Source organism: Bombina bombina, chromosome 3, assembly GCF_027579735.1.
Source record: "Bombina bombina isolate aBomBom1 chromosome 3, aBomBom1.pri, whole genome shotgun sequence".
NCBI classification, from domain to species: Eukaryota; Metazoa; Chordata; class Amphibia; order Anura; family Bombinatoridae; genus Bombina; species Bombina bombina.
In genome coordinates this window covers 503,220,538-503,235,456 of record NC_069501.1, presented here as the reverse complement: position 1 = coordinate 503,235,456, position 14,919 = coordinate 503,220,538, and the positions used below count along the sequence as shown (strand labels likewise).

Sequence of the window (14,919 nt, the reverse complement as noted above, 5' to 3'; positions counted from 1 at the left end):
CCTATAAAGGTGTTATCTAGTGAGTAAATTAATTATTTAAAGGGTTTGTACTGGTCCTACATGCCATTTTTTATTTTTCTGCTAGATGTTATATATAACATTAGATTAAGGGATATTTTATGTATACCTTTATTGATATTTACTCATAGAACAAACTTTTGTTTGTGTCCTGGTAGAACGCATCTCTCTGTTCATATGTTTGCAGATATATACTTCACTACCTGTTGCTAAACCTCATTTAGAAAATGGTAGGCCACCATCCTTATAATATTTCTCAAAAATGTTATTGAACAGTACTTCCCAATCTGCAGAGCTCCAATCATAACCCTGTTATACTCAAACTTCACAGTCTCGGTCACAGCAGGTTAAAGGGACACTGAACGAAAAAATTTTATTTTGTGATTCAGAGCATGCAATTTTTTTTTTTTTTTTTTTTTTTTTTTTTAATGTTTTATTTTATCCAGCACTGAGTACAGCATCAATAATAATACAGAACATAAGGTACATTACACCAATATAAGATGATAGCCCTAGAGACAATAAAAAGCAAAGGAAAACAATGTATATTACATATCATATATCTTAATGGCTGAACTAGCCAATCTGTCTTGGTAACTCAGTGTTGGAACTTTTTTCCCTAATTTCCTCCCCCCCCCTCCCATCCCTCCCCGTTCCCTCCCATTAACCAGCAGCAACAACCATACATACAACGAAAAAAATAAATAAAAAAAAATAAAAAAAATAAAAGGGGGTGGGGGAAAAGGGGTCGATGATGAAACTCAAGTTACACTAGTCTACCTCAGATCACCACATACCTAATAATACTAGCTCTGAGTTCTTAAATGGATATATCAGATATTCAATTTCTCTTTTGGGGAAGATCTTAATGAAAGGCGCCCATTTGTAAAAAAAATTCTTTATGTCACGTTCATTGTGTATATTGGCATTTCGCTGTTCTAAAACACATTGTTTCTTTAGATGGTTCCTAATTTCTGGGATAGTTGGAGTCACCCTCATTTTCCATTTCTTACATATCAAATATCTGGTAGCTAGGATAGATAAATTAACTAATGTTTCATTAGGCTGACGTTCCTCTCCAGGTCTCAGACAAAATATAATCTGAAACAAGGAGAGGGCTACCAGCTCAATTTTAAGTACATTTTTAAGCCAGTATTCCAACTTACTCCAGACATTTCTCATCCTAGGGCAAGCCCAAAACATATGTATTAAATCCGCCGCTAAATGAGAGCATCTAGGACATTTATCAAATTCAGAATTTTGGACTCTAAGGCCTCTCTCCGGGGTGAAATATGCCCTGTGCAAAAGTTTCAAGTGAGCGTCTCGCCAGTTAGATGAGAGAGTTGATTTTAAAACTTTGTTCAAGGAAAGTTGTATAGTTTTAAATTCTATATTATTATGTGGAATTATATTGTTCCAAGTTATAGCTAAATTCTCCCCTAGCGGGACCGCCTTACTAAGACTCAAGAGATGATAACACGGGGAAATGGACATGGAGGAATCTCTAGCTATTGTAAGCCAGGATTCTATTTTACCTAAAGACCAGATCCAGCCAACCTTACGTGCTAGTTCTGTGATGTAATGTCTTATCTGTAAATAAGCAAAAAAGTCTTTATTTACCAAATTGAATTCATCTCTCAGTTGTGCAAAGGATTTAACACCTTTCCTATCTTGATCTATTAGATAGATGACTCTATTTAATCCATTATTATGCCATCTGTTGAACACAGTTGAGTCTAGACCCGGCTGAAAATTCGGGTTTCTAATTAGGGGAAGATATTTTGATGCCTTAGAGGTTATTGAGAGAAGTTTAGTTAATCTAAACCAGGCTTTGAGTGGATTCAAAATAAATTTAAATTCCTTAATACATAATGGGAGATCCTTAGGTTCCAAATGTGCCAAGGCCTGTAGTGAATAAGGTTCACATATATTAGACTCTAAATCAATATTTAAAACATAATTCTTGTTGAGAAACCAGTCTGCTACTATACGGACTAGAAAGCAGAGGTTATAGAATCTTAGGTTTGGGAGTGCAAGGCCTCCCATCTCTCTAGAAGCCATTAGTTTAGAAAGGGCTATCTTAGCTCTTTTCCCCTGCCAAATATATTGTCCAATTGATGAATTTAGTGACCGTATATCCTTCTCAAACAGAATTAATGGGATATTCTGCAAGATATACAACAATTTTGGGAGCAAAACCATCTTAAATAGGGCGATACGACCAGAAATTGATAGTGGTAGGGATTGCCAAGATTTAAGCCTTTCTTTAATATATACTAACATTGGAGTTATGTTCACTTTATAAAGATCTTTTAGATTCATTGGGATTTTAATTCCTAAATATTTCATAGATTCCGTTATCACCCTAAAGGGTATATCTGTTATACTGGTCTTATTTTTCCTAAGCCAAATTATTTCTGATTTTATAGGATTCACTTTGTAACCTGAAAAAATCCCGAAGTAGTCAGTAATATGGAGAAGTTTAGGAATATTTTTTGCTGTATTAGAGAGGTATATGAGTAGATCGTCTGCATATAGTCCGATTTTTATTTCATGGTTTTGAATTTTTATGCCTTCCAGCGAACACCTAAGCTTAATTGCTAGTGGTTCTATGGCTAGATTGAATAGGAGCGGGGAGAGAGGACAGCCCTGACGAGTGCCCCTCTGCAGTGTAATTGAAGAGGAAATATCGTTGTTGATAATCAGACTTGTAAGAGAGTGATTGTATAAATTTTCTACCAACTTAGGAAAATTACCCTCAATCCCAAACTTTGTTAGAGAGAAAATTAAATGTTTATGAATTACTAAATCAAAGGCTTTTTCTGCATCAATTGATATAATGGCCATGTCCGGGGGATCCACTCCCCCCGCTCCTTGTGAACTTTGTATATATTCCATTGTAACTAGTAATTCTCTAATTTTTGCTGAGGAGTTACGGTTGTTAATGAAACCGGCTTGGTCCGGATGGATTACTGTGATTAAGATAGATTGAAGTCTTTTTGCTAAGATAGAAGCAAGAATTTTATAGTCCGAGTTTAACAATGCAATGGGTCTGTAAGACTCCTTGCATGTGGGGTCCTTCCCTTCTTTTAAGATCAAGGTAGTGAGTGAAGATGCAAAGGAAGACGTAACCTGTTTTTGTTTAATAAAGATATCATTGTAAAGATTGCTCAAATATGGCGCTATCTCTGGAAGTAAAATTTTGTAAAACTCGTTGGGTAATCCATCCAGACCAGCTGCCTTGTTTAGAGGAAGTTTAATGAGTATTGCTCTAATCTCTTCTAGGGAGATAGGTGCATTAAGTCTATCGATCTCCTCAATTGTGGCCATTGGAAAATTGATTTTACTACAGAATTCTGTTGCTTTATTTATGTCAAACTCCTTACTAGTGTAAAGTTGTTGAAAATACTGATGGAATACCCTGGTTATTTCTTCAGGCTTAGTTAAAAGCTTCCCATTATGTTGAATTCCATCAATATTAAGACTTTTATTCTCATTCTTAATTAATCTGTTTAACATTCTGCCTGACTTATTGCCAAATTTATGCAATTTAGCTTGCATCTTAAGCTCATTATTCGTTTCCTGCATTAGGTAGAAGGTGTCTCTCGCCGCCTTAGCTCGTATATATTTTGCCCAATTTAAAGGCGTTCCTTCCAGTAAGTATAGATTGTAGGAATTAATCAGTGAATTACAGACTTCCTTCTCTCTTGCCTTTCTTTTTTTGTTCTGAATAACCGAATATGCCAAGATTTCTCCTCTGAGGACTGCTTTAGCAGTTTCCCAGAAGATATCAGAACGTTTAACATAGTTATTATTAAATTGAAAATACTCCTTAAATTTATTCTTAAGGCATTCTTTAAATTTAAAGTCATTGTGAAGGTAGTAGGGGAAAAAGAATCTCTGATTCTTTGGTCTACCGTAAGTAAGGTTAAATTGAAGAGTGATGGGCCCATGGTCCGACAGGAAAATAGGCATTATTTCGGACTTAACCGTGGTCAAGCTTAACTGTTCTCCAATTAAAAACAGGTCAATCCTAGATAAAGTTTTGTGTGCTTTAGATAAGCAGGTGAAATCTTGAGTATCAGGATTCTGATGTCTCCAGATGTCACGCAAGGAGAGGACCTGTTTAATTGTATTAATTATTTTGAAATCAAGATTGTCTTTTTTCTGTTTCAAACTTTTAGTATTTTTTCTAAGTCTGTCAATGGGACATTTGGGGGCCATATTAAAGTCCCCACCCAGGATTAAATGTCCTTCAGCCCTTAGAAGAAGTTTTGCCTGTAACGCGTCCCAAAATTCGGGGTCACTTTTATTTGGGCCGTAAACATTGCAAATTGTGTATTTTGCCTGACCTATTTTCACCTTGGCCAAGACATATCTCCCCCCAGGATCCGCCTCAGAGTCCAAAATCTCTACCCTAAGTTTTTTGCCTATAAGTATTACTACTCCTCTCTTCTTCCCTACACTCGGTGCTATAAGAACTTCTTTTACCCAGGATGATTTTAATTTTAGTGATTCCTCTAGATCTAAATGTGTTTCCTGTAGTAAGCCAATATCTGTCTGGGCTTTTCGTAGATGTGACAAAATTGCTTTACGTTTAATGGGGGAAGTAATTCCCCCTACATTCCATGATACGATTTTAAATTTTTCCAGATTTTGTGTTATTTTTCTCTACTATATAACAGGGAGGAAAAAGAGAGAGAAAAAAAAAAAAAAAAAAAAAATTATATGTAGAGAACAGGAGGAAGGAAGGGGGGGAAGGGAGGAGAGTCCCAATGCCCCTTGAGAATGCTGGGACCATACATCTATTTCCACATTTAATACAAAAACAAAAAAACAAAAAAAAACCATATTGGAGCACATATAATAGATCAATAGTCATAACTTATCCCCTGACTCTATCCAGCGAGGGATTTGTAAAGTTTTTCAGCTATTTGAGCATCTTCAGTAATATGCGTTACTCCATTTAGTACCACTTTCAATTTTGAGGGATACATCAGAACCGCCCTATGTCCTTGTTGTATAAATTTTGAACAGATCGGGGCTAATTCCCGTCTTTTTAAGGCGGTATCTGCCGAAAAATCTTGGAAGATCATAATTTTATTACCTTCTATCATAATTGGCTGATTTTTTCGTGCATGCTGCAACAGTAAATCTTTATCTTTGTAATTGAGTAGCCTGGCTATTACCGGCCGGTTTCTATTACTGCCGATGCCTTCTGACCGTGGAGGGCCTATTCTGTGGGCTCGTTCCACTATGATCGGGGGGTAAGAGGGAGGAATCTTTAGAGCTTTGGTAAGAGTATCGGATATGAAAGAGTCAAGGCTTTCAAATTGTTTATTTTCAGGAAGGCCAATTATTCTAAGATTATTCCGTCTTGAACGGTTTTCTAGGTCCTCTAATCTATCCATAATTTTTTGTAATTTTTTATCTGAGTTCTCAATCTTGGAACTATGGGTGATTGTTTGGTCTTCCAGATCCGATACTCTCTGTTCCATTTCTTGGAGTCTATTCGAAAATTGCCGCACCTCATGTGTTAAAGAGGAAATATCTTGCTTAATTTCAGATTTGAGAGTTTCAAATTTAGGGGTTAATGCCTCTGCAATATTGGTCACTAAAGACTGCATGTTAAGATTGTCTGGTATATCTGCTAAATTACTAAGACTTGTTTGTTCAGCAACTGAATCTGATAAATTCTTAAGCTTCTTATCTCTGTGTCTTCCCGTCATATTTGGGGAGGGGTGTTTTGGGGGGTTGGAAAGATATTTATCCATGTACCGCGTGCTTGTGAATTATAAAAAAGTGCTCCGAAGTGAGGAAAGGGAAAGAAGGAAGGGGAAAAAAAAAAAAAAAGGGGGGGGGGGGGAAGGGAGAAAGTGGAATTGTGAGTGTGTGATAAATAATGAGCCAGTTGACGGTAAGGAAAGTGAAAATGTACCCGTGAGAAAAGTGAAGATTTAAAGAGAAGGGCTGTGGAAGCCTGGGGTTGTAAAAAAGAAAAAGTTGGAAAGCCGTGATTTGTGGTGAGGGTATTAAGTTTAATAATTACTTGAGGGGGTGAATTTATTGTGACTAGTGGTAGTGTGAATTTATTGCGACAACAGGGATATATCTTTCCTGCCTCCTCTAAGTCCAACCAAGAGGTCTGCAGTCAACTTTTTCCAAGTTTTAGTTTATGTATCTGCGTATATGTTTCTACTCAAGCCAGGCGTGATATATTTCCTCTCTTACAATATTTTACAGCTTATACAGTAAGATTATTTATAAATATGACACTTAGAGGGCTATGTTGAACAAGCACCTGTAGGGGGAGGGAGTTGTGTGGGGCAGAATAGCGGCAGTACAGTAAAAGTTATCCTCTACCTGTTCGTAGGTTTTAGGGACACTTATGTATGTATATACAGGAAATGGGGTTATGAGAGAAAATTTTTCTTTTCCGCCCCTCCCCTAATTAACGATATTTGTATAGTATGTCCTCTCCCCTTTCTTTTAGAGTAAATACAATTATTATTATATTACTGAGGACTCTATTATGATGTGTACATAGTTAACCTAAAAAGCCATGCCTTTTAGTACCTAGGTATTACCTCTTACAATACTTTTTCTTATATAGCTTCTAAGAATTGTAGTAAAAGGCTAGGGCAATTTATCTCTAGACCATTAATTTAGGTGGTAGTCAGATCAGCAATCTTATTCACTAATTCGACAGATAAAGATATGAAAATGCAAAAAATAAACAAGATAGATAAAAGACCAGGACCGTAGTCTTAATTCTGACTTAGTTACAATTGCAACTTTAACCTCCTTTCCCTTCCAACCAGAGGTCAATAATCACTATAAAGAAAAAATAAGAGATACAAAATACAAAGGGAGAAAGTTCTCTGGGCAATTGTCACTCAGATATTAATCCTTTGATATTTCCAGGATCATGATAGAGTCCCGTTCAGCCCAGTGTCACATTTTTCAACAGTGTAAATCTGAAAGCGTGGGGAATTAAGTTGAGTGTTTATGTTGCTGCTTTATTACGCCTTCAGTATAGTTACTTTTCCCTTGCTTTTATATGTCCCCTTCAGTCGTTCCATGTGCTATTAAGCACTTATGATAATCTTCCTATATCTTCTTTTATTCTCCTCTATCTTCCCCCCTTCGGGTATAGCCTTGTATGAGTAGTTGTTCTTAAATTAGGGGTAAAAATGTTCTCAACCTTACACCTGGTTATGTGTTCCCCAGTATTCACGTTTTTAGTTTAAATGTTGTTTTCGTCGTCTAGAACGGCTGTGCAGTGAGACTTACCCTCTCCTCCGCTACCCGGTCGTCCCTCCGATGGTGAGTAAAAGGCCGGAGCAGGTGCGAGAATGCCAGGAAAAAGCAGGCGCTCCAATTACCTCTTCCACACAACCCGGTATCCTCCAGTGTCTCAAGCGGAGACGTGTCCCACACCCCCTCTCACGCAGCACCGGTGGGAGAGGGGGGGGGGGAAGTGCGAGACAGGGGACCTGCGGCAACGGCTTCACAGCTTGTGCTGTTCTCGGCGCCCAACAGGGCTCTCACTGCCTCCTCCCACGCAACCTCGGTGGGGGAGGGGGCAGACCAGTCACTGCGAGTTACACAGGGGCAGCAGCACCTTCTCTAGCAAACCGCCGGTCCTCCTTTCTCTCGCAGAATGCCGGTGAGTATGGAAAATACAGTTTAAGCTTGAAGTGGGTGCGGAGGAAAGAAAAAGTCCTTACTTCAAAAAGAATATTGGTGTCTCACTGCATCATTGGTTGAAGCCAGGGACAGTTCAGGCATCTGGGACCATTTGCTTTTTTCTTTCCCCTGACGTATGTCTTTAGCCAGGTAACCCCGAGGGGGGAGAGCGTTTCTAATGGTATTCGTGGTACACTAGTATAGCTGGAGGCATGATGTATGTTTGTTCCTGCATCAAAGCAGTGGGTTGGTTTTCCACTGCACGGCACCGGAGGAGATGTTGAAGCCTGTCCGTGTAGCAACCCCAGGTAGTGGGGAGGCGCGAAGTTCCTACCGCCAGGTGCTGTGAGACTGTAGGAGGAGGCTCAGCAATCAAAACCTTGCTCCTCCTTCACCAGGTGCCAGTAAAGCATCCAGAGCATGCAATTTTAATCAACTTTCTAATTTACGCCTATTATCAATTTTCCTTTGTTCTCTTGCTTTCTTTATTTGAAAAAGAAGGCATCTAAGCTATTTTTTTGGTTCAGGAGCATGGAAAGCACTTGTTTATTGGTGGGTGAATTTATCCACCAATCAGCAAGAACAACCCAGTTTGTTCGACAAAAATGGGCCGGCATCTAAACTTACATTCTTGCATTTCAAATAAAGATACCAAGAGAATGAAGACAATTTGATAATAGGAGTCAATTATAAAGTAGCTTAAAATTGCATGCTCTATCTGAATCACAAAAGAAAAAAATTGTCCCTTTAATTCTCAAAAGACAATTACAAATAAGTAATGATTCCACTAACTTTCCAATAAGGTAGTAGTGTTAATAGTAAAGTAGTTCTTTGTTTCAAAAAGTAGTAAAGAAACTATTTTTCATTTAATGGTAATAGAAACTGTGCCAGTATTAAATAAGAACTATATTTTATCAATGTGACAAATAGTAAACCAGTACTATATTTCATCAGTGTAGAAGTAACAGCAGTAAATTAATATTTATGATCAACATAGCAGTGACAGTAGTAAATTGTCAGTATGTATTGTCAATGTATAAGGAATAGTATTGCATACCAATAACATTGCATTGACAGTAATTAATAATATTTATTACCAGTGTAGTAAATATCTATCATCAATATAGTAGTGAATGTAATAAAGAAATAGGGCTAGATTTAACAAGTGTCGAGTGGACACGATTCGCTATAGTGAATCATGTCTGCTGGAGATCGCTAAATGTGGACTTATCATTGCACAAGCATTTCACCAAAATGCTTGTGCAATGGCGCCCCCTGCTCACTGGCGTCCTATAAGCCGCTGGCAGGGGCTGTCAATCATCCCAATTGTATTGGATCGGGATAAAGTCAACCCACCACCTTTTAGGTTAAGGAGCAGCGCTCTTACGATGGGCCTCTGAAGCAGTATCCGCTACTTAATAAATGGAGCTTATAGTCTTTATTATTGTTGTATCAGTAACAGATTTGTTTTTTTCTTTTTAAAAACGAGTGCTTCCATCTTTTCTTCTTGATCTCCAGATCTAGCAATTTGCTTTCTCTAAAATATGATTCCTTGCTATTTTCTTTCATTTTTACTCTGTAGAATGATTAGTCGTGTCTGCATCCTGTTTAAAAAAACCTCTGTATTTTCACAGATCGAATGAAGTTACTCAGGGCTGCAGTTCTGGACGTGCCACTACTGTCCGTATGCGATGTAACTCCTCTCTGATTGGTTCAGGCCAGGTTTCAGTGTCAAGGTGAGAAGAGATTGTTATCGCCTCAATAGTCAGTTTTAGAGATCAGCAGCTTCAGCCACTCTGAGGTAAAACTATTTGTAATCAAAGCAAGTGAACATGACTGAAGCACTGTTTAATAAAGAAGACTTTGAACACAAACAAACATCTAAACTTGTACAGAAGACATTCAAACATTGTGCTAGATTCATAGATGCTTCTTCGGCTGAGTTGTATTTAGGACAGTAAAGTCAAACTTTCATGATTCAGATAGAGAGATTTTAAACAACTTTATAATTTACTTCTATTATCTAATTAGCTTTGTTCTCTTTGCATCCTTTGTGGGGTATACAGGAGCAGCAATGCACCACTGGGAGCCAGCTGTTGATTGGTGGCTGCATGTATATGCCTCTTGTCATTGTCTCACCTGATGTGTTCAGCTAGTTCCCACGTGCGCATTACTGCTCTTTCAGCAAAGGATACAAAGAGGGCAAATCAAATTTGATAGTAGAAGCAAATTTGGAAATTTGTATAAAAAAAATAATGTTCTTTATGAATCATGAAAGAAAATGTTGGGGTTTAATTTCTCTTTTAAGAAGTGGAATTGTAAGAGACAGCAAGTTTCTAAAAACAATCGGCTAGATTAAGAGTTTTGCGGTATGAGTGAAAAAGCAGCGTTAAGGCTCTTTTTCACTACCGCTGGTATTACGAGTCTTTTTCAATGGGACTTCCATAGCGCCGGTATTACGAGTCTGTCTGGGAGGCCAAAAAGTGAGTGCTACACTCTATACTGCCAAGATCCATACCGTAAACTTAAAATCAGTAGTTATGAGTTTTGCGCTACAAAGCTGTAACATAAAACTCATAACTAAAGTGCTAAAAAGTACACTAACACCCATAAACTACCTATTAACCCCTAAACTGAGGCCCTCCCGCATCACAAACACTAAAATAAAATGATTAACCCCGAATCTGCCGCTCTGGACATCGCTGCCACTATAATAAACATATTAACTCCTAAACCGCCGCACTCCCGCATCACAAACACTAGTTAAATATTATTAACCCCTAATCTGGCACCCCTAACATCGTCGCCACCTACCTACATTTATTAACCCCTAATCTTCCGCCCCCAATGTCGCGACCACTATACTAAAGTTATTAACCCCTAAACCTAACCCTAAGTCTAACCCTAACACCCACTAACTTTAATGTAATTAAAATAAATCTAAATAAAACCTACTATTAATAACTAAATAAATCCTATTTAAGACTAAATACTTACCTGTAAAATAAACCCTAAGCTAGCTACAATATAACTAATAGTTACATTGTAGCTAGCTTAGGTTTTATTTTTATTTTACAGCTAAGTTTGTATTTATTTTAACTAGGTAGAATAGTTACTAAATAGTTATTAACTATTTACTAACTACCTAGCTAAAATAAATACAAACTTACCTGTAAAATAAAACCTAACCTGTCTTACACTAACACCTAACCTTACACTACAATTAAATCAATTACATAAATTAAATACAATTAACTAAATTACAAAAAAAACCCCACTAAATTACACAAAATAAAAAAAGAAATGATCAGATATTTGAACTAATTACACCTAATCTAATAGCCCTATCAAAATAAAAAGCCCCCCCAAAATAAAAAACCCTAGCCTAAACTAAACTACCAATAGCCTTTAAAAGGGCCTTTTGCAGGGCATTGCCCCAAAGAAATCAGCTCTTTTACCTGTAAATAAAAAATACAAACAACCCCCCAATAGTAAAACTCACCACCCACACAACCAACCCCCCAAATAAAATCCTAACTAAAAAAACCTAAGCTCCCCATTGCCCTGAAAAAGGCATTGGATGGGCATTGCCCTTAAAAGGGCATTTAGCTCTTTTTACACCCAAAAGCCCTAATCTAAAAATAAAACCCACCCAATAAACCCTTAAAAAAAAACTAACACTAACCCCCGAAGATCCACTTACAGTTTTTGAAGACCCGACATCCATCCTCAATGAAGCCGGCAGAAGTCCTCAACGAAGCGGCAGAAGTCTTCATCCATCCGGGCAGAAGTCTTCATCCAGACGGCATCTTCTATCTTCATCCATCCGGCATGGAGCGGGTCCATCTTCAAGACATCTGGCGCGGAGCATCCTTCTCTCTTGACGGCTAACGAAGAATGAAGGTTCCTTTAAGTCACGTTATCCGAGATGGCGTCCCTTGAATTCCGATTGGCTGATAGAATTCTGTCAGCCAATCGGAATTAAAGGTGAAAAAATTCTATTGGCTGATGCAATCAGCCAATAGGAATGAGCTTGCATTCTATTGGCTGTTCCAATCTGCCCAGTTGGATGAAGACTTCTGCCACTTCGTTGAGGATTTCTGCCGGCTTCATTGAGGATGGATGTCGGGTCTTCAAAAACTGTAAGTGGATCTTCGGGGGTTAGTGTTAGGTTTTTTTAAGGGTTTATTGGGTGGGTTTTATTTTTAGATTAGGGCTTTTGGGCGGAAAAAGAGCTAAATGCCCTTTTAAGGGCAATGCCCATCTAAATGCCCTTTTCAGGGCAATGGGGAGCTTAGGTTTTTTTTAGTTAGGATTTTATTTGGGGGGATGGTTGTGTGGGTGGTGGGTTTTACTGTTGGAGGTTGTTTGTATTTTTTTTTACAGGTAAAAGAGCTGATTTCTTTGGGGCAATGCCCTGCAAAAGGCCCTTTTAAGGGCTATTGGTAGTTTAGTTTAGGATAGGGGTTTTTTAGTTCGGGGGGCTTTTTTTATTTTGATAGGGCTATTAGATTAGGTAGGTGTCGGCGATGTCGGGGGCGGCAGATTAGGGGTTAATAAGTGTAAGATTAGGGGTGTTTAGACTCGGGGTTCATGTTAAGGTGTTAGGTGTAAACATATTTTGATAGGGCTATTAGATTAGGTAGGTGTCGGCGATGTCGGGGGCGGCAGATTAGGGGTTAATAAGTGTAAGATTAGGGGTGTTTAGACTCAGGGTTCATGTTAGGGTGTTAGGTGTAAACATAAATTTTGTTTCCCCATAGGAATCAATGGGGCTGCATTACGGAGCTTTACGCTGCTTTTTTGCAGGTGTTAGACTTTTTTTCAGCCGGCTCTCCCCATTGATGTCTATGGGGAAATCGTGCACGAGCACGTACAACCAGCTCACCGCTGACTTAAGCAACGCTGGTATTGGAGTGGAGGTATGGAGCTCAATTTTGCTCTACGCTCACTTCTTGATTGCTAACCTGTAATACCAGCGCTGTAGGGAAGTGAGCGGTGCAAATAACATGAAAGTTAGTACCGCACCGCTCATAATGCAAAACTCGTAATCTAGTCGAATTTTATTTAGGCTTGGTGGCAAAAAGTTAGAAAGTGTCGAGCTCTGTAGCTAGTAACGTTACCATAATCCAAAAAAATTTTTTTCTTAGAAATTAGAGAAAAAAAATCAACACAAAACTAATTAGCCATTTTATTCCTCCACAGTAAGTGCCCAGAAGGTACATGTGATGGCTGTACTTTTCATTTCCTATGGGAGACTCAAGAAGCATGTCCCCTTTGTACAGCCCAGGACTTCCATGTCATCACCAGTGTTTGTCATCACGGAATACAGGTACAATGTAATGCTGAGGATTTGTAATTCCAGAGCAGTGTATATGTTTTCAGCAAAGGTTCTATGTAGCCTTGTTTCTCCTCCTGTGGTCAGGGGCGGAACTACTATTGGTGCAGTGGCACTAAGGCCCAAGACTGGGGCTCACAATCCTTTTATTAGTGCAGGTTGCAGGTCTTTCCGTCCATTCTTCAAATCACTATACAGAGCAGCTTGTATATTATTACTATTACTTTCTACTGAGTTACCTTTGGGGGGGCCCAAAAAATAGTTTTTCAGCAGGGTCCTCTGTTGAGTTTGTCTGCTATTGCCTGTGGTGCATGCACCCCTAAGAGTATCTGTAGCTTTGGTAAGGGATACTCAGCAGCTTTACATATTTTTTTGCCCTGATACAACAAAAGAACCCCTGGTCAGATTCTAATTACCTACATGGGCTGGTCAGCTGTTCAGTCACTGTGACCTACTCACCTGTACTCAGGTAGGGTAATAATCTAGGTTCTAGCTGCTGATTGGTGGCTGCATATACAGTATATACAGATTGTCATTGGCTCACCCATATGTTCAGTTAGAAACCAGTAGAGCATTGCTGCTCCTTCATCAAATGATACCAAGAGAATGAAGCAAATTTGATAATAGAAGTAAAATGCAAAGTTGTTTAAATTTGTATTTTCTACCTAAATCATTAAAGGAAAGTGTTGGGTTTCATGTGTGTATTGTGTGTGTGTTTTCTTTATAAAATACTTTTTCTCCTGTTAAGTGTGGTCAGTCCACGGGTCATCATTACTTGTGGGATATTAACTCCTCCCCAACAGGAAGTGCAAGAGGATCACCCAGCAGAGCTGCTATATAGCTCCTCCCCTCTACGTCACACCCAGTCATTCTCTTGCACCCAACTAATAGATAGGATGTGTGAGAGGACTGTGGTGATTATACTTAGTTTTTATAACTTCAATCAAAAGTTTGTTATTTTAAAACAGCACCGGAGTGTGTTGTTCCTTCTCAGGGAGAATTTGAAGAAGAATCTACCTGAGTTTTTGTATGATTTTAGCCGGAGTAGTTAAGATCATTTTGCTGTTCTCGGCCATCTGAGGAGTGAGGTAAACTTCAGATCAGGGGACAGCGGGCAGGTTCACCTGCAAAGAGGTATGTAGCAGCATATTATTTTCTGAGGAATGGAATTGACTGAGAAAATACTGCCAATACCTATATAATGTAAGTTCAGCCTTAAATGCAGTAGTAGCAACTGGTATCAGGCTGGCATGTATGTATATTTACACTTCAGTATTCTGGGGAATGGCACTTCACTGGGATAATACTGTATGCATAAAACTTAGCCTATCTTGCAGTGAGAACGACTAGCAGCAGGCTTTCTAATGACAATTCATTTATTTGATGTTAAACGTTTTGCTGGCATGTTAAATCGTTTAATTTTCTGAGGTACTGGGTGAAAAATTGTTTTGGGCACTGTTTTTTTCCACTTGGCGGTCATTTTATTTAATTTAAGACAGTTTACTGATCTCCCTCACTGTTGTGTGTGAGGGGGAGGGGCTTAATTTGGCGCTTTTGCTACGCATCAGAAATTCAGTCACAAGTCTGTTTTCTTCCCTGCATGATCCGGTTCGTCTCTACAGAGCTCAAGGGTCTTCAAAAATTATTTTGAGGGAGGTAATCACTCACAGCAGACCTGTGAGATTGTGCTTTGACTGTGATAAAAAACGTTATATTCTGTACATTTTTTCTGCTATTTAAGGGTTAGTTATCCATTGCTAATGGGGGCAATCCTTTGCTAAAATTGTGTTTTTACCGGAAAGAATTTGATTTTATAGTTTCTCCGGTTTATTGTTACTCAACTGTCATAACTTTTTCTGTGCTTCTTAAAGGCA

General features: G+C 38.5%; 1 protein-coding gene across 1 annotated transcript in view; it reads left to right on the top strand.

The window, feature by feature from the left end:
• The window catches only part of ELAPOR1 (endosome-lysosome associated apoptosis and autophagy regulator 1), a 78,575-nt gene that overhangs the window by 49,899 nt on the left and 13,757 nt on the right, over window positions 1-14,919 (top strand). Inside the window, exons 16-17 of the mRNA XM_053704735.1 lie at window positions 9,342-9,443; window positions 12,913-13,039. Of these exons, the coding sequence (XP_053560710.1) occupies window positions 9,342-9,443; window positions 12,913-13,039 (229 nt within the window). The remainder of the gene's footprint in view (window positions 1-9,341; window positions 9,444-12,912; window positions 13,040-14,919) is intronic.